Genomic DNA, 19,592 nt, shown 5'->3' on the forward strand with positions numbered 1-19,592 from the left:
AGTCCCAGCAAGCCTCTCCCGCATGCTGGTACTTGGAGAACCACAAGTACCAGCATGCGGCGGAAAAACGGGCCCGCTGGTACCTGTAGTACTACCACTAAAAAAATACCCAAAAAAACACAAGACACACACACCGTGAAAGTATAATTTTATTACATACATACACACATACATACATACTTACCTTATGTTCTCACGCAGGTCGGTCCTCTTCTCCAGTAGAATCCAAGGGGTACCTGTTGAAGAAATTCTACTCACCAGATCCATGGGTCCAGGCTCCTCGGCAGATCCAGGGTTAATCCACGTACTTGCCAAAAATAAAAAAACGGGGTTCCGACCACGAACTGAAAGGGGACCCATGTTTGCACATGGGTCACCTTTCCCCGAATGCCAGAAACCCACTTTGCCTTCTGGCTAAGTGGGTTTCTTCAGCCAATCAGGGAGCGCCACGTTGTAGCACTCTCCTGATCAGCTGTGTGCTCCTGTCTTCACTGACAGGCAGCACACGGCAGTGTTACAATGTAGCGCCTATGCGCTACATTGTAACCAATGATGGGAACTTTCTGCCCTGCGGGTGACCTAAAGTGACGTCACCGCTGAGCAGAAAGTTCCCTTCATTGGTTACAATGTAGCGCATAGGCGCTACATTGTAACACTGCCGTGTGCTGCCTGTCAGTGAAGACAGGAGCACACAGCTGATCAGGAGAGTGCTACAACGTGGCGCTCCCTGATTGGCTGAAGAAACCCACTTAGCCAGAAGGCAAAGTGGGTTTCTGGCATTCGGGGAAAGGAGACCCATGTGCAAACATGGGTCCCCTTTCAGTTCGTGGTGGGAACCCCGTTTTTTTAATTTTGGCAAGTACGTGGATTAACCCTGGATCTGCCGAGGAGCCTGGACCCATGGATCTGGTGAGTAGAATTTCTTCAACAGGTACCCCTTGGATTCTACTGGAGAAGAGGACCGACCTGCGTGAGAACATAAGGTAAGTATGTATGTATGTGTGTATGTATGTAATAAAATTATACTTTCACGGTGTGTGTGTCTTGTGTTTTTTTGGGTATTTTTTTAGTGGTAGTACTACAGGTACCAGCTGGCCCGTTTTTCCGCCGCATGCTGGTACTTGTGGTTCTCCAAGTACCAGCATGCGGGGGAGGCTTGCTGGGACTTGTAGTACTGCTACTAAAAACAATATCTTTTATTTTACAACAAAGGCTATCAGCCCTCCCATCCGCAGCCCATTGGATGGGGGGGGGACAGCCTCGGGCTTCACCCCTGGCCCTTGGGTGGCTGGGGGGGGGGACCCCTTGATTGAAGGGGTCCCCACTCCCCCAGGGTACCCCGGCCAGGGGTGACTAGTTGGATTTTTGATGCCACGGCCGCAGGGCGCTGTATAAAAGTGACCCCCGGCTGTGGCATTATCTGTCCAGCTAGTGGAGCCCGGTGCTGGTTTTAAAAATACGGGGGACCCCTACTCTTTTTGTCCCCCGTATTTTTGGGACCAGGACCAGGCGCAGAGCCCGATGCTGGTTGCTTAAATATGGGGGAACCCCTGTCATTTTTTTCCCCATATTTCTGCAACCAGGATCGGCTTCAAGAGCCCGAGGCTGGTTATGCTTAGGAGGGGGGACCCCACGCAATTTTTTTTAGCATTTTACTTTGTTTAATTTAAAAAAAAAAAAAATACGAACCCCAGCACGGATCACACAGATCCAGCCGAGATTGATTGTAAAAATAAACGGCAGTGTTTTGCTAATCACTGCCGTAAAATTAGGAAAAAAAACACGAATGACATCGACATCGGAAGCAAAGAAAAACACGAATACGACAGCTTAGTAAATTAGTCGTAATCAATTCAAAAAGTTGCAGTTTTACACTGTCGATGTCATTCGTGATTGAACTTTGACCTTTTTTCGGAAATTACGAATCTTAGTAAATAAACCCCTACGTTCGCCGGTGCGAACAAAAAGCCGTGAGTAAAAATCCTTTCTTCATAGCAGAATTACTTAGCGCAGTCGCAGTGCAAACATTGCGCATGCGCTCTAAGCTGATTTTCACTGCGATGCGAAAAAAAAGAACGAGCGAATGACTCGGAATGAGGGCCAATGTTTCAGTGTCATTAAGCACAGGGGGGAATTTTCTAAGAATCGTGTTTGGGCAATTTATCAAATCGCCCCTAATTGTCGGGAATAAAAAAAACACATTTACTAACAAGTGTTTTCACTTGCGTCTTTGTCTGCCGATTTTAGTCGCATTGTGGTGTCTGTGATTTGTGTCGATTTCAGTGCTTACATATGGGAAGTCGCTGCAGAATTCACTATAGAATGAGTCACAGGTCGCACTCCAACAGAAATGTAATCACGCCGCCATTTGCACCTCAAATCTGTATTACCTCATTATCAGACACTTTACTGTTGTTCAACCACCCACGAATGAAACTAGTCTCATTTAGGCTCTGCTGCACCCCGTCCTGCTGGTTCCTCTGTTCTGTTTATGATTTAGGGGGTAATTCAGCGTGTGATCAGATCTGAACTGCGCATGCATGTGAGCCGCACTGCGCTAGTGCATCGCAGAACAACACCGGACATCGGTGCCTAGCATCGGGGTGGTGCAAAAAATCCGAACGCACGGGCGTTCGCAAGAAGATTGACAGGAAGAGGCCGTTTGCGGGTGGCAACTGACTGTTTTCCAGGAGTGTCCGGAAAAACGCAGGCGGGATCAGGCGTTTTCAGGGAGGATGCCTGACGTCAGCTCCGGCCCCGATCAGGAGGATTCAATCACAGCGGCTGAGTAAGTCCTGGGCTGCGCATAGTCTGCACAAACTGATTTTTGCGCAGCTCTGCTAACGAAGCGATTGAACACTTGCACAGCACATTTTCCCTCCCACGCTAGGTGGTGACTATCTGATCGCAGGGCAGGAAAAAAAACAGCCCAGCAATCAGATCTGAATTAGGCCCTTAGTGCAATGAGGTGCGATTGCGATTTTGCTGTGAAGTGGAGTGATTTGACAAAAACAATTCCTAATAAATTTGCGATGCTGGGCTGCAACTTTGAAACAGTAATCAATTTTAAATACGTACACAAAATTGCAGATGAAGCACAACGGAATTTGATGCAAGAAAGAGCAACAGATGTTGCATCGTGGCACTTTGGGCCTCATTCAAAGGCTGCCGCTATTCCGTTACGCTGCACAGTTTACCTAAATTGGCATGCACAGTGGCTGCACCGGCTCAAACATTGTCAATGTGATTGACAGCTGTGGGTGTTTGCAAGGCGGCAACGTGACATTGGGGGGCGGGGTGGCCTGAAAGAGGATGTTACAGGAGCGTTTTCGGGGTGGCTGCGTGATGTCACACGCAGCTACTCTGATTCAGAAAATGGCGGCGGGCTGCCTGACAATCAGGCTGGCACTGCCAGGGGTCAAACTTAGTTCAATGCATCTGCAATTTAATTGTACAATATGCCATACACTGTCATGCCCCTTACACAACATGCTCCACACCATAATTCCCCTTACACATTGGTGGTCATTCCGAGTTGTTCGCTCGGTATTTTTCTTCGCATCGCAGCGATTTTCCGCTTATTGTGCATGCGCAATGTTCGCACTGCAACTGCACCAAGTAAATTTGCTATGCAGTTAGGTATTTTACTCACTGCTTTTTCATCATTCTGGTGATCGTAATGTGATTGACAGGAAGTGGGTGTTTCTGGGCGGAAACTGGCCGTTTTATGGGTGTGTGCGAAAAAACGCTACAGTTTCTGGGAAAAACGCGGGAGTGGCTGGAGAAACGGGGGAGTGTCTGGGCGAACGCTGGGTGTGTTTGTGACGTCAAACCAGGAGCGACAAGCACTGAACTGATCGCAGATGACGAGTAAGTCTGGAGCCACTCAGAAACTGTTAAGAGAGGTCTAATCGCAATATTGCAAATCCGTCGGTCGCAATTTTAAGAAGCTAAGATTCACTCCCAGTAGGCGGCGGCTTAGCGTGTGCAATGCTGCTTAAAGCAGCTTGCGAGCGAACAACTCGGAATGAGGGCCATTATCAGAGCCGGCCCTAACCAATATGATGCCCTAGGCAAGATTTTGGCTGGTGCCCCCTAGCACCACTGCTGGTTCTGCCTCTGACCTTGCACCTCTTTCCCAGCACCATCACCCCTCAGCCATAGCAGTCCTTATTTTGGTGTTTGTACCCCCTATATTTTAAATAGGAACAGTTTGCACATTTGGCGCACAGCACAAAAAGGTGTGTGTTTTTGCTGGCAAGGGGCCTGGCCACACAATAGTAACCCCAATTCCAAATACGCCACACAGAACTGCACTTTATTCACATTTGATCATGCGATAGTTTCCATAATTCATATTACATCCCACAGTAGTATCACTTTACCTTATTTACGTTACTCCTCACAGTAGAGCCCCTTATTCACATTACATCACACCTTATTGCTCTTTATTCACATTAGATGACACAGTAGTGCCATTTCTATACGTAACACCACATAGAAGAGCACCTTAAACACATAATTCCACACAGTAATGCCCCTAACACATATGAGAAACATTATTAATGTCCTTCTAAACATAATGTGCTTACACATTATGTCAACCTTTATTAATGCCATTTTACACATAATGTCCCTTACACATATGCCGCACATTATTAATGCCCTAATACACATAATGACACATATAGTGCCCCCTACACATTTGCTGCACATTGTTAGTGCCCCTATACACATAATGACACATACAGTAGTACCCTGTTACACATACAGTATGCCACACATTATTAATGCCCTTATACACATAATGACACACATAGTGGCCCCTTACACATATGTCGCACATTATTAATGCATTTTTACATGACACACTTTATGCTCCTTACACATATTCCGAACACTACTGCACAACCAACCCACTCACATGCACACAGCACTAACACTGCTGCTAACACTGTGACCTCTGCCTCTGCTTGGATACAGATGTGTCCTCATAAATCTTGCCTCAGTGCTAACGTCAGGTAAATTTTTTAATGAAAATGCATCTTATTTGCATTATTATGTGGCTAGGATGCACAAGCAGCTTCTGCTGATTAAAATGATATACAGCATGCTAATATACTGTGTGAGACTGTGGCTGTATCTGCATTTGAAATGCTACACACAGAATATAGGCATGCCACATATCATTTTAATCAGCAGAAGCTGCTGATGCCACTGGGCATATCAAATGCCCTAGGCAATTGCCTAGTTTGCCTATAGCTATGGCCGGCTCTGGCCATTATGCACCACATCGTACTTCCCCTTGCACTATATTATGCCCCACACAGTAGTGCCCCTTGCACCATATTATACCCACACAGTTATTCCCCTGATGCCATATCATGCCCCACACAGTAATGCCCTTGCACCATATTATGACCAACACAGTTGTGCCCCTGACACCATATTATGCCCCACAAAGTAATGTCGCTTACAAATTATGCAACACAGTAAGTCAACACCTGATTTTAAACTTCATGCTCATTGTCAGGGGTTTTATGCCCTCTCCTGTTTAGCACCCGGGGTCACTTGGATCACTGCAGCATCTTCCCCCAGCAAGTTAGTGGTTCCGGCACTTCTGAGTACCGCTGTTTGCATCTAAACCTTTCCTTGTTACTAGAGATCCTACTGGTCCTCTAGCATCTGTCTCCTCTGAAGGGATAGCCATTTTGGGAGGAACATGTTCAACAGTATTCCGTGCGGATGCCAAGACCACATGGAATTCTATTGTATACACAGACACTGGCTGCAGGTGGTCCTGCATAGTCCAAATGGATAGTAATTCAAGCCAAAGTTGAAAAAAATGGAAAAAAACACACACAAAAGATGTGTTTACCATATGTGTGTCCACAATTGTCATGTCGACCTTTTGAACCTGTTGACATTAAACACTGTCTCCTTTTATATGTTCACATTTTGACCATGTCATCTTCTTTGTACTGTATCTGTTGACCTAATGCACAGTGGTGTCAACCTATTGTCTTGTCAATGTAACATCCGGAACTCTTCTTCGGCTTTGCTTCCTTGGTGGCTGCGACCAGCTGTATGTCAGTTCAGTTTGCAGTTTCTGAATCTGCACTAAATATAATGAGATTCTTCCAACTTTGGGGGTCATTCCGAGTTGATCGCTCGCTAGCTATTTTTTGCGGCGCTACAAACAGTCGCCGCTTATAGGGGAGTGTATTTTCGCTTTGCAAGTGTGCGATCGCTTGTGCAGCCGAGCAGTACAAAAAAAGTTTGTGCAGTTTCTGAGTAGGTCTGAACTTACTCAGCCGCTGCGATCACTTCAGCCTGTTCGTGACCGGAATTGATGTCAGACAACCGCCCTGTAAACGCTTGGACACGCCTGCGTTTTTTCAAACACTCCCAGAAAACGGTCAGTTTCTACCCACAAACGCCTGCTTCCTATCACTCTCCTTGCGATCGGCTGTGCGAATGGATTCTTCGTTAAATCCATTGCTCAGCAATGATCCGCTTTGTACCGGTATGACGCCTGCACATTGTGGTGCATACGCATGCGCAGGTTTGCCGAGTTTTGACCTGATCGCAGCGCAGCGAAAATCCTAGCGTGCGATCAGGTCGGAATGACCCCCATTATCCAATATTAGTCACTTGCAAGAGTTGTATATTAGGGATGCGGTCAAGGTGCTGGCTGCAGGGATCCCCTCAGTCAGGATTAGGGTGGAGGAGGCGCGGGGGGGGGGGGTAGGTTTAGGTGCCATCTTGGAGGGCTAGGGTTAGGGGCCTGATTCAGACCGGATCGCTGCTGTGTGCAACAGGTATCAGACATTAACTGCACAATGCGCACGCACATCAGCCAACCACAACAGGCATCGCTGGTCAGCTGCAGGATGGTGCAAACATTTCATACACACAGGCATTTGCAGGGTGTTTGACAGGAAGAGGCCGTTTGTGGGTGGTAATAACTGGGAGTCTCTAAAAAAACGCAGGCGTACCCAAGTGTTTTCAGGGAGGGTGTCTGACATTAGCTCTGGTCCTGACCAGCCTGTTTTCATCGCACCGTAGGAGTAAGTCCTGGGCTGCGCAGAGACTGCACACAGTGGATTTTTGCAGCTCAGCGTACACATGCGATCGCACATTTGCACAGCGAATTTACACTTCCCCAGGGGCAGCGACTATCTGAACGCAGGACAGCGAAATTAGCAGCCCAGCGATCAGGTCTGAATCACCCCCTAGGTTGTAGGGGGGAAAGATTAGGGTTAGGCTGCGGGTAGGGGGGGTTAGGATTAGGCACCATTGGGGGTGGGGGGGTGGGGTTAGGCACGACCAGGTAGAGGTTAGGGTTAGGCTGCGGAAAGGAAGGGTTAGGGGAGGGGAGAGGGGGAACAGTCTTACCTCCCCCTGTTGGGATTTACACTATCAGAATGCCGGTGTCGGTATTCTAACCGTCGACATCCCATCAGCCTGGATATCATACCGAATCCAAATATTAGTAGTCATCTATTCATGATAATGGGTACTGCTCTCTAACTGATGGTACAACTATCTTTATGAGGTGATATACAGGGTAATTATTATATTATTTTTAGATTCAGTAAAATGATTTTCAGGTTATTTTATTATTATCTGCACAGCACTCTAAACCGTTCATTCAATGGCGTAACTACCGTTGGTGCAGGGGGCGCAGCTGCTATGGGGCTCCAGCTGATTCCAGGGCCCGCTGGTCCCCCTGCACCCAGTCATGGGCTGCCTCTGAGGCCCGCTGCTCCCCATTCAACCGCTAATATGGGTGAACGTCTGCCACCAATAGAACCCCCTGCTGCCGCGTGGCGGAGCCCTACCTGACAGCCTACAAGCACCAGCAGCAGGTTCAGCAGTGCCGCAATTATGGTAATGTAGGGGCGAGGCCTAATGCTGTGAAGCCCCACCCCATCAGAGACCTCTGCAAGTCTACTATAGCAGGTAATGTATCTCCTGCTCACTCCCTCTTCTATCTCTACCCCTGCGCTCTCCCTGACACTCTCTCTGGCTACACTCTCTCTTGCTACACACTCTATCACTCTTTCTTTCTGACACTCTCTCCCTCACCCCCTTCCTGACACTCTCCCTGACAATCTCTTTCTCTGACACTATGGGGTAAATTTACTAAGGTCCCGATTTTGACCGAGATGCCGTTTTTTCTTCAAAGTGTCATCTCGGTAATTTACTAAACTCAAATCACGGCAGAGATGAGGGCATTCGTATTTTTTTGGAAGTAATTGTAAAAAAATACGAATGAATACACCATCGGTCAAAATACGCCAGCAAATTAGTAGAACTCGGTCATTTACTAAAAAGTGCAAATCTCCAAAGAGGAAAACACTGCCGTGAAAAATTACAAATCGCAAAAAAGTGCTAAAAAAAAGCAGACCTGCTTTTTTGAGCCGTGATTGCATAGGCATGCAGGGATCCATGAGATCCGTGCATGTATATCAGTGGGAAGGGGTGGGAAAGTGGTTATTTTCACAAAAAAAAATGCGTGGGGTCCCCCCTCCTAAGCATAACCAGCCTCGGGCTCTTTGAGCCGATCCCGGTTGCAGAAATATGGGGAAAAAAATGACAGGGGTTCCCCCATATTTAAGCAACCAGCATCGGGCTCTGCGCCTGGTCCTGGTTCCAAAAATACGGGGGACAAAAAGAGTAGGGGTCCCCCGTATTTTTAAAACCAGCACCGGGCTCCACTAGCTGGACAGATAATGCCACAGCCGGGGGTCACTTTTATATAGTGCCCTGCGGCCGTGGCATCAAAAATCCAACTAGTCACCCCTGGCTGGGGTACCCTGGGGGAGTGGGGACCCCTTCAATCAAGGGGTCCCCCCCCCAGCCACCCAAGGGCCAGGGGTGAAGCCCGAGGCTGCCCCCCCCCACCCATCCAATGGGCTGCGGATGGGGGGGCTGATAGCCTTTTGTGTAAATGAAAAGATATTGTTTTTAGTAGCAGTACTACAAGGCCCAGCAAGCCTCCCCCGCATGCTGGTACTTGGAGAACCACAAGTACCAGCATGCGGCAGAAAAACGGGCCCGCTGGTACCTGTAGTACTACTACTAAAAAAATACCCAAAAAAAGACAAGACACACACACCTTGAAAGTAAAGATTTATTACATACATGCACACAAACATACATACATACTTACCTATGGCCCCACGCAGGTCGGTCCTCTTCTCCAGTAGAATCTAAGGGGTACCTGTTGAAGAAATTATACTCACGAGATCCAGGGTCCCAGGCTCCTCGTCGCATCCATGTGTAATCCACGTACTTGAATAAAATAACAAACCGCAGACCCGAGCCACGAACTGAAAGGGGCCCCATGTTTTCACATGGGACTCCTTTCCCCGAATGCCAGAAACCCACTCTGACTTCTGTCTAAGTGGGTTTCTTCAGACAATCAGGGAGCGCCACGTTGTAGCACTCTCCTGATCGGCTGTGTGCTCCTGTCCTGACTGACAGGCAGCACGCGGCAGTGTTACAATGTAGCGCCTATGCGCTACATTGTAACCAATGGTGGGAACTTTCTGCCCTGCGGTTGACCTAAAGTGACGTCACCGCTGAGCATAAAGTTCCCAGCATTGGTTACAATGGATCGCATAGGCGCTACATTGTAACACTGCCGTGTGCCGCCTGTCAGTCAGGACAGGAGCACACAGCCGATCAGGAGAGTGCTACAACGTGGCGCTCCCTGATTGGCTGAAGAAACCCACTTAGACAGAAGTCAGAGTGGGTTTCTGGCATTCGGGGAAAGGAGTCCCATGTGAAAACATGGGGCCCCTTTCAGTTCGTGGCTCGGGTCTGCGGTTTGTTATTTTATTCAAGTACGTGGATTACACATGGATGCGACGAGGAGCCTGGGACCCTGGATCTCGTGAGTATAATTTCTTCAACAGGTACCCCTTGGATTCTACTGGAGAAGAGGACCGACCTGCGTGGGGCCATAGGTAAGTATGTATGTATGTTTGTGTGCATGTATGTAATAAATCTTTACTTTCAAGGTGTGTGTGTCTTGTCTTTTTTTGGGTATTTTTTTAGTAGTAGTACTACAGGTACCAGCGGGCCCGTTTTTCTGCCGCATGCTGGTACTTGTGGTTCTCCAAGTACCAGCATGCGGGGGAGGCTTGCTGGGCCTTGTAGTACTGCTACTAAAAACAATATCTTTTCATTTACACAAAAGGCTATCAGCCCCCCCATCCGCAGCCCATTGGATGGGGGGAGGGACAGCCTCGGGCTTCACCCCTGGCCCTTGGGTGGCTGGGGGGGGACCCCTTGATTGAAGGGGTCCCCACTCCCCCAGGGTACCCCGGCCAGGGGTGACTAGTTGGATTTTTTATGCCACGGCCGCAGGGCACTATATAAAAGTGACCCCCGGCTGTGGCATTATCTGTCCAGCTAGTGGAGCCCGGTGCTGGTTTTAAAAATACGGGGGACCCCTACTCTTTTTGTCCCCCGTATTTTTGGAACCAGGACCAGGCGCAGAGCCCGATGCTGGTTGCTTAAATATGGGGGAACCCCTGTCAATTTTTTTCCCATATTTCTGCAACCAGGATCGGCTCAAAGAGCCCGAGGCTGGTTATGCTTAGGAGGGGGGACCCCACGCATTTTTTTTTAATGATTTTACATTGTTTAATTTAAAAAAAAAAAATGAACCCCAGCACGGATCACACAGATCCGGCCGAGATTCATTGTAAAAAAAGTCGGCAGTGTTTTGCTAATCACTGCCGTAAAAATAAAAATAAAAACACGAATGACATCGACATCGGAACAAAAGAAAAACCCGAATACGACAGCTTAGTAAATTAGTCGTAATAAATTCAAAAAGTTGCAGTTTTACACTTTCCATGTCATTCGTGATTGAACTTTGACCTTTTTCCGAAAAATACGAATGTTAGTAAATTTACCCCAATGTCTCCCTTTGTCTCTCCCTGACACTGTCCCTCTCTCTCTCACACTGTATCTCTTTCTCTCTGATACATTCTCTCATGCCCTTACAGTGTCTCTCACCCTGGCATTGTATCTCTCCCACCCTCTCTTTCTCCCTGACACTATATCTCTCTCCCGACACTCTTTGTGATACTGTCTCTCTCTCCCTCTCTCTGACACTGCTTCTCTCTTTCCCTGACACTGTCTCTCTCTCCCCCTCTCTCTGATACTGTCTCTCTCCCTGGCACTGTCTCTCCCACCCTCTCTCTCTCTACCTGGCAGTCTATCCCCCTAATAGTGTGTGATGTGTGTCTGTCTGTCTCTCTCTCTCGCTCTCTCTCTGTGATACTCTATCTCTCTTTCCCTCTCATCCTTCTTTCTCTTTCCCTGACCCCTCTCTCTCCCTCACTTTCTTATTCCTCTCGCTCTCTCCCTCTGACACCCCCTCTCTCTCTCCCTGATACTTTCTCTCGTCTCCTCTCACCTCTTTTTTCTCTCTCTCTCTCTGACCCCTCTATCCCACTCTAATGCTCCCCTCTCTCTCTCTCTCTATCTCTCTATCTCTCTCACCCTGACACCCTCATTGTCTCTCTCCTCTGACTTTCTATCCCCTGCTTCCCTAAGGGGCATTTCAGTGACAATGGTGTGGGGGCCCTAAATTAGCAAAACTGCTACTGCTTGCAATCGCATGCTGTTGGCTGCCTAGCATACTAATGGGCACTAGCGATGCGATTACAATTCAATTGTGATCGCAACACTGACCCCGCAAAACAAGGATAGCCCCCTGCCTGCGCTGAATAACTGATCCCCAATTTTGCCACCCCATCCCCGCAATGCCACGTCACCAATCCCGACTGCCTGGCAAATGACAGAGGTGTTTGCATTACTGAGATATGATTGAATCTCCCTGCGCATATGCACTGGGCCTAAAACAGGGTGAATGTGATGGCATCTCAGTAGCATCTGCTACTGAATAAACCCCAAACTCTGTGTTTCAGCTGTGTGTACTTTCTGACTGCTATATTGTGCCTTATTCCCATGTTCCCAAGTTGGTATTTGTAATTGAGGGGCAGATTTATTAAACTCAGGGAAGTGATAAAGTGGAAGGTGATAACACTCCAGCCAGTCAGCTCCTGACATTTTTCAAACCCAGCCTGTGACATGGCAGTAAGGATCTGATTGGCTGGTCCTTTATCACCTTCCACTTTATCACTTCACCGAGCTTAGTAAATCTGCCCCTGAATGAGATACAAAAATATATCATTCTCACCTTATTTTGTGCAGGATGGAAATCCACGTCCACAGCTATCACTCTAAACTTCACTGAAATTATGAAATAACAATATCAGGAAAAGTGTCTATACTTATTGCATTCAAAAAAATAATCATCTGGATCAACACAATGGACAATCTATATGAAGTGAAGGATCTGCTGCAATTATTCATATATAATATATTAAGGGATGTACACAGTGGCGTCTCCTGCATGTGGGCTGCAGTGCAGACTACACTTTGCATGTGGGGGAGGGAATAACACATATAGACATACTTGAAATGTTGTATGTAATGTATGTGCTAGCTGCCTTACCTCAGGGATCTGTGCCGCCACTGGTTGTACAGTAAATGTTTAATCCAGAACACTTTTTGGTATGTTGCTGTTAAATGTTATTGATGGCACATTACCAGCAATTGTCTATACAACAATTCAACTTTCACAGCATAGTGATGGAGAGGAAAGGATGCGCCCATTTCTACCATTAAAAGTCCTCTGCAGTAGGAGATGACTTAACTGAGATATAATGTACTGTATGACATTTTCACAAAGCAAAAGAAACAATGGGGTAAATTTACTAAAGTGGGAGATTTTTTTAGAACTGGTGATGTTGCCCATAGCAACCAATCAGATTATATCTATTATCTGCTAGAAGCAGCTAGATAAATGGTAAGTAGAATCTGATTGGTTGCCATGGGCAACATCACCAGTTCTAAAACTCTCACACCTTAGTAAATTTACCCCAATGTACCTGTGTCAAAAATTAAGCACTGAGGTCACCTGGACACTGACGTCTATGGTGGTAACCAATGGGGCTCTAGAGGTGGAGCAGCAGCACAGTCAAAAATTCAAATAGGGGAGCCACACCTACTGCCACCCCAAAAGCTGCTAAACATCGCCGGCTGAGACTCACTGGCAGTTGGTGTGGCTTCCCTATCTGAATTTTGGACTGTGCTGCAGCCCCACCTCTACAACTGCCACTGGTGGTACCTCTGATTAGCTGAGCTGAATCGGCCTGGTAAAGTGGCCCAAACAAGATTGCAATAAAGCCCAGCACACAGAAACGCTGTTGTCTCCTGCAAACTGGTGGTATCCATCTTTCTCTCCTCTGGCTAGCACAGTGGTTCTCAAACTGTGTGCCGTGGCTCCCTGGGGTGCCTCAGGATACTTGCAGGAGTGTCCTGGATTGGTGGTCCAGGACCAATTTAAATTATTTATGGTCAATGTAATAGGCAAAACTAGTGCTGGTGGCTGACAATCATAAAAGATTTGGACAAACATAAGCAGCAAATCACCACACAATTATACCTAAGTATGACATATAAACATAATTTACTTAATTTAATATTTCTTTCTAAATTTCTCAATAAGAAACATTTGGCCTAGGGATGCCGTGAAAAGAATGATGCTCTAGGGCGCCGTGATTCAAAAAAGTTTGAAAACTACTGGACTAGCAAAATTGAAAGAGTCAGTTACAGGTGCTCTTGGGAACAATATTGGTCTTTTATTGCAAAGCCAAATACTACAATGAGTTTCAGTGTCTCAAAATATTTGGCCTGACTGATTTGGAAGTAGAGCATAAACCACGTAACTTTGTATATGAAACAAACCATGTTGCAATGCGAGGGAAGCAAATACGTATATTTTTTTCTGTGCAGGGTAAATACTGTCTGTATATGCATGTCGCCTACACATTAGCTTTATTTTTATGGTGCTATTTAGATTTCAGTTTGCACCCAAGTCTAAATCTCTCTGCACATTTTACATCTGCCCCACCAATAGTGCAAGATGGTTTTGCACAGTTGCACAGTTACTTGCTTTTTCTGCTTTACTTCCAAATCACAGATAACGTTGTTTACCATTTAATATCCCAACTTTATAGTGTTAGCTGCTGTGTGATTAAGTAGAATGAACAGCACTAAGTGTTGACCTATGTGTGGTGTGTAAAAAATATGGGTCTATATCTATACTAGAGGTTCTCAAACGGGGTCCTCAAGGCACCTCAATGGTCCAAGTTTCAAGTATTTATATGCTTGACCACAGGTGACTTAATTAACACCTCAGTCAATTTAATTTAATTTCTGGCATATACCAGAAGTGACAGATGGGCAGTCCGGCCCTGGTGTAAGCAGTACAGGGGAAAAAATTACTGCTGTTTGTTAAATGCTGAAAGAAGGACATAACCCCTTTACTGAGTGTCTCATTGTTATATGGAGCCCAAAATTCAGTGATTGGAAGTACACTAGTTGCTGAGCTCCCATATAGGGGTGTGTACAAACCCACAAGTTGATGTAAATCCTGACCGCTGCATTAGTGTTCATGTTGTACAGACATCTACAGTAGATCTAGGGTACAGTTAAAATTAATGTATGTTTACATTCCACCCACGTTCTTAAGTAGTAGTTGTTGATGACCTGTAATGAGTGGGTCATAGTTAGTACATGGTGGTTTCAGTATATGCCCTTAGTATTCATTAACAGTGCTGACATGAAGGTCACATAATATGGATGATTCCATGCTTAGTCTTACCTGTATCACCCGGCTTGTATGTGACTCTATCAGTCTGGATGAAGCACATATCATATCCTTTGGTTACTCCAATCAACTTGGTCTCATTGATATTGAGGTGTTCCCCATGTGCAGATACGTGGAAAGACCAGACTGAATAGTCTTTTTCTATTACAGGGACCTGGCGAGAAACAAATTCATTATTTGGCCAATTTATGTTTATTGTATGTCTGTGAGATTTCAAATAGTAGTTATGAATTAGAGTAATGTACAGCAGACTTTTTGGGTTGTGTATACTGTAAATTAGGTATTACAGTATGTTGCTTGTAATGCATTAAGATATTTCTGGTATTAATAATTAGCATCCTACTTACCCACTGGAAATGCCATATATTGGCAGTCTGAATCACATGATAGTAACTTACACCCTACACTAAACTTACCAGTGTTAGAGGACATCTTCTTCAGCTACTGGCTATTGTTAATGTACAGTACTGTAAGTTTAAAGCAATTAGGCCCTTCTAGTGTAAACTAGTACAAAATAAATAATGCCGGGAGACTACCTTTTGATTGATTGATTGATTGATTGATTGATTGAATGGCAATGTCAAAGAATTAGGTAACTGATAAATGGTGGAAAGTAGTTAAGAATAGGCTCTGCTTTTTCTCAATCTACAAAACGTCATCTTTATTTTTACATATCAGCCCCCCCATCCCACCACACTCATCACACATACAAAATATATATATATTTTTTATAGAAATGAGCGGGTTCGGTTCTCAGAGACCCGAACCCCCACGAACTTCACGTTCCGAGCCAGGAACTGAGTCTGGTGCGGGACTTCCCACCAGACTCGGGAATAGAACGAGGCAAAATATCATCATCCCACTGTCGGATTCTCGCAGGTTTTGGATTCCATATAAACAGCCGCGCGTCGCCGCTATTTTCAATCCGGACTTGGAGAGTGAGGGAGACAGACCTCTGTCTCTCTGTGGGTGGTGGAGTCGGGTGGGGTCAGTGTGTGCTCTGTAGGGGTGCTGCTCCTGTCACTGTGGTGTCCCTGTGATGTTAGGGGTGCTGTCCTGGCTGTCACTGGTGTTTCATGTGCTGTTAGGGGTGCTGTAGCTGTACATGGGTGTTGCTGCCCTGGCTGTCACTGTGTTGTACAAGGGGCAGGGCAGGGCTGCAAGTATGGCGGTACTGCGTACCGGTAAGAAATTTCCAGCCAGCCGCAGTGCTTGCAGCCCGCTGCAGTGCTGGGTGTATGAGGGAAGGAGAGCTGGCCAGCACCTGACTCTCCTGTGTCCCTCTGTGATCTCTGAATGATCACTGAGGGACACAGGAGAGGCGCGCACTGGCAGCTCTCCTTCCCTCACACACACAGCACTGCAGCGAGGCACTGGTTCGTGAGCCAATCAGAGCTCACAGACCAGCAGCTGCAGCTCCTGATTGGCAGCCAGTCCACGAGCTCTGATTTACTCACGAACTGGCGCCTCATTTGAGAGACACACCGCCGCCACCGGAGATATGATGATCACTGAGGGGCAGGAGCGTCGCTGCGCTCTCCTCCCCTCACACAGTAGAGGTGAGCAATGGAGGAGAGGGTGTGGGGGACATATCTGGCACTATGGGGGCATATGTGGCACTGAGGGCAAATGTGTACCTTGCACTTGGGGGGAGCATATGTGTATCTGAACTGTGGGGACATATCTGGCACTATGGGGGCATATGTGGCACTGGGGGCATATGTGAATCTGGTATGGTGGGGACATATCTGTCACTATGGAGGCATATGTGGCACTGGGGGCATATGTGAACCTTGCACTTATGGAGCATATGTGTATCTGCACTGTGGGGAATATCTGACACTATGGGGGCATATGTGGCACTGGGGGGCATATGTGTACCTTGCACTGGTGGAGCATATGTGAATCTGCACTGTGGGGAATATCTGACACTATGGGGCATATGTGGCACTGGGGGCATATGTGTACCTTGCACTGGGGGGCAAATGTGTATCTGGTATGGTGGGGACATATCTGGCACTATGGGGGCATATGTGGCACTGGGGGCATATGTGTACCTTGCACTGGTCGTGCATATGTGAATCTGCACTGTGGGGAATATCTGGCACTATGGGGGCATATGTGGCACTGCGCGCATATGTGTACCTTGCACTGGGGGAGCATATGTGTATCTGCACTGTGGGGACATATCTGGCACTATGGGGGCATATGTGTACCTTGCACTGGGGGGGCATATATGTATCTGGTATAGTGGGGGCATATGTGTATCTGGCACTCCACTATTGGGGGCATATGTGTATGTGCCACTATTGGGGGCATTTGTATATCTGGCACTGCGTTATTGGGGTCATATGTGTATCTGGCCCCCCGTATGTGTAAATGAGACCTAATTTTTGCCCAAAGTCAGTCAGACTCAGAAGAGACTTATTTTCAATTATTTTATGTTAGGGACTCACTCAAATGGATGGCTCCAATTAATCAACCTTAATTTTGATTTATTATTAATGTTCCACATTTTGGGATTATTTATTTACAAGATGCACATTTGTTGTACAGGGTTCTTTTCCTAAGGGCTGGGTAGGGTTATCGCAAGACTTTCAGCTTTCCATTGCACTGCAGCACTAGATGGGCCAGGAGCTCCTGTGAGACACAAATAGTTACTGAATAAGGCCCAGTATGGAGTCTCATGGTGGCTTACAGCCAGGAAGATGTCTGCCTTGCCAGGCTGAGGCATGCTGTGGGCACAGTGGTTAGCATTGCTTCCTCCCACAGTCCTACTTATAGTATGAAATGATTTTCGACTGTAGAGTGATAAGCTCCACTAGGGCAGGGGCTCAATAACAAAAAATTCACTGCACAGTCCTGCTTAGTACTGTACCAAACCCACCCGAAGTCAACTTGCCCTATCGGGGGCTGCTGTGGGGGCTCAGGAGGGGCTGCTAAAACATCTAAGGGGCTGCTTTATTTAAAAATAAAAATGTGAATAAAATAAACAAGACGAACAGGTATTCTCACATGCGTGAAACTGGGTTACACAGGTATGCTCATTGCAAACGTGCGTGTAACTGGGAGCTGTGAAAAATAAAAATAAGGCATCTGCCACAATATATGTAAATAAAAATGCAATAAAAAAATGGAAAAAAGAAACCCACGAGATTTTCACAAAAAAAGTCTCCAGACTCTGTGGAGGGCAAAATATCCAATCTTGATTCTGTGGTATATAACAGTTTATTTGCATACCAGCATTAAATCCGAGATTATCTTAATCCCTGAAAATAGAGAAGGGGGCAAAAATTTGTTGCCTCTAGTTTTTCAGTTTGTCCAGTAATGTGGTAATTATATATTTGCTTGGTTCAAGATCTTTCCATTCCACACCAATATAGGAGTGGAGATGAAAGTCTGTGTGTTGTTCCTGATTGCGTGTGCCTCTCTAATTTTTAATCACCTTCTTGACACTGTCCTCTTCCTCTTGCCTCTTGTCATAATGTGAAAACTCATCAAAGAAGGAGGTGGTATGTTTGTAGCTAGCTATGATTCAGAGAACTTGGCAAGCTTTCTCCAGGGGGACCACCTGTCGCTGAAATGATGGGTTTCAGGGGCGTTTCTACAGAGGAGGGGAGCCGTGTGCAGTCTCCGCGTGTGGGCCCCCTCCTACGCCGTAGCCGGCAGCGCAGTTAGTGCTCTGAGCACTAGAGAGACTCTGGCACCGAGACAACAGTGCTTGCGCAGGTGTCCGGGAAAATGGCGCGGTGGCCATTTTTCCGGAGACCTGCGCAAGTGCTTTAGACTCTGACACAGTGCCAGAGTCTCTCTAGTGCTCAGAGCACTAACTACGCTGCCGGCTACGGAGGAGGAGGGGGCCCACATGCGGAGATGCCAATGAACACCAGGAAGGTAAGTATAGATTAAATAGGTGCATGGTGGGGCCCCTCTGGATCCAGGTGCCCTGTGTGCACCGCACACACTGCACCCATTATAGATACGCCACTGATGGATTAAACTGTGCATGTCCTGTTTAAACAACATAAGGGTGGGTGGGAGGTCCCAAGGACAATTCCATCTTGTGTCTCTTTTTTTCTTTGCATTATGTGATCTTTGGGGCCTATTTTTTAAAACTGTCATCCTCTCGGCCACTGCAGTCAGAGCCGGCCCTAACCAATATGATGCCCTAGGCAAGATATTGGCTGGTGCCCCCTAGCACTACCGCTAGTTCTGCAGGAGATGCCTGGCATGAGTCAGCTGGCAGCTCTGCTAATGTTGGGCACCTTTTGTTTATGAAAATGTATCTTATTTGCATTGCTATGTGGTTAGGATGCACAAGCATCTTCTGCTGATTAAAATGATATGCAGCATGCCTATATTCTGTGTGCGACTGTGGCTGTATCTGCATACGAAATGCTACATTACAGTAATTTCCTGGAATACACGCAATGTAGCATTTCATATGCAGATACAGCAGCAGTCACACACAGAATATAGGCATGCCGCATATCATTTTAATCAGCAGAAGCTCTTGGTGCCCCTAAGCATACCAAATGCCCTAGGCAATTGCCTAGTTTGCCTATGCCTAAGGCCGGCTCTGACGGCAGTGCCACTCCTAGATGGGCCAGGAGTTTGTGCCACCCACTTGTGTTGTTTAGCTTAGTGTTCCAGCTACCTCGGTGCAACCTTTTGGCTTAAATACAATATTGGGGGTCATTCCGAGTTGATCGCTAGCTGAATTTGTTCGCTGCGCAGCGATTAGACAAAAAAACAGCACTTATGCACATGCGTATGCGGCGCAATGCGCACGCGTGATGTACTATTACAGCGTCCGATGTAGTTTCAC

At 46.7% G+C, this 19,592-nt stretch overlaps 1 protein-coding gene across 1 annotated transcript in view; it reads right to left on the reverse strand.

Moving 5' to 3' along the window:
- LOC135056658 (alpha-2-macroglobulin-like) overlaps positions 1 to 19,592 on the reverse strand; it is a 256,362-nt gene that overhangs the window by 211,239 nt on the left and 25,531 nt on the right. The window contains exons 3-4 of the mRNA XM_063962104.1: positions 14,759 to 14,918; positions 12,227 to 12,279 (exon numbers count right to left, since the gene is read on the reverse strand). Coding sequence (XP_063818174.1) covers positions 12,227 to 12,279; positions 14,759 to 14,918 — 213 coding nt within the window. The remainder of the gene's footprint in view (positions 1 to 12,226; positions 12,280 to 14,758; positions 14,919 to 19,592) is intronic.

This window comes from Pseudophryne corroboree, chromosome 3, assembly GCF_028390025.1.
Source record: "Pseudophryne corroboree isolate aPseCor3 chromosome 3, aPseCor3.hap2, whole genome shotgun sequence".
In the NCBI taxonomy this organism is placed as follows: Eukaryota; Metazoa; Chordata; class Amphibia; order Anura; family Myobatrachidae; genus Pseudophryne; species Pseudophryne corroboree.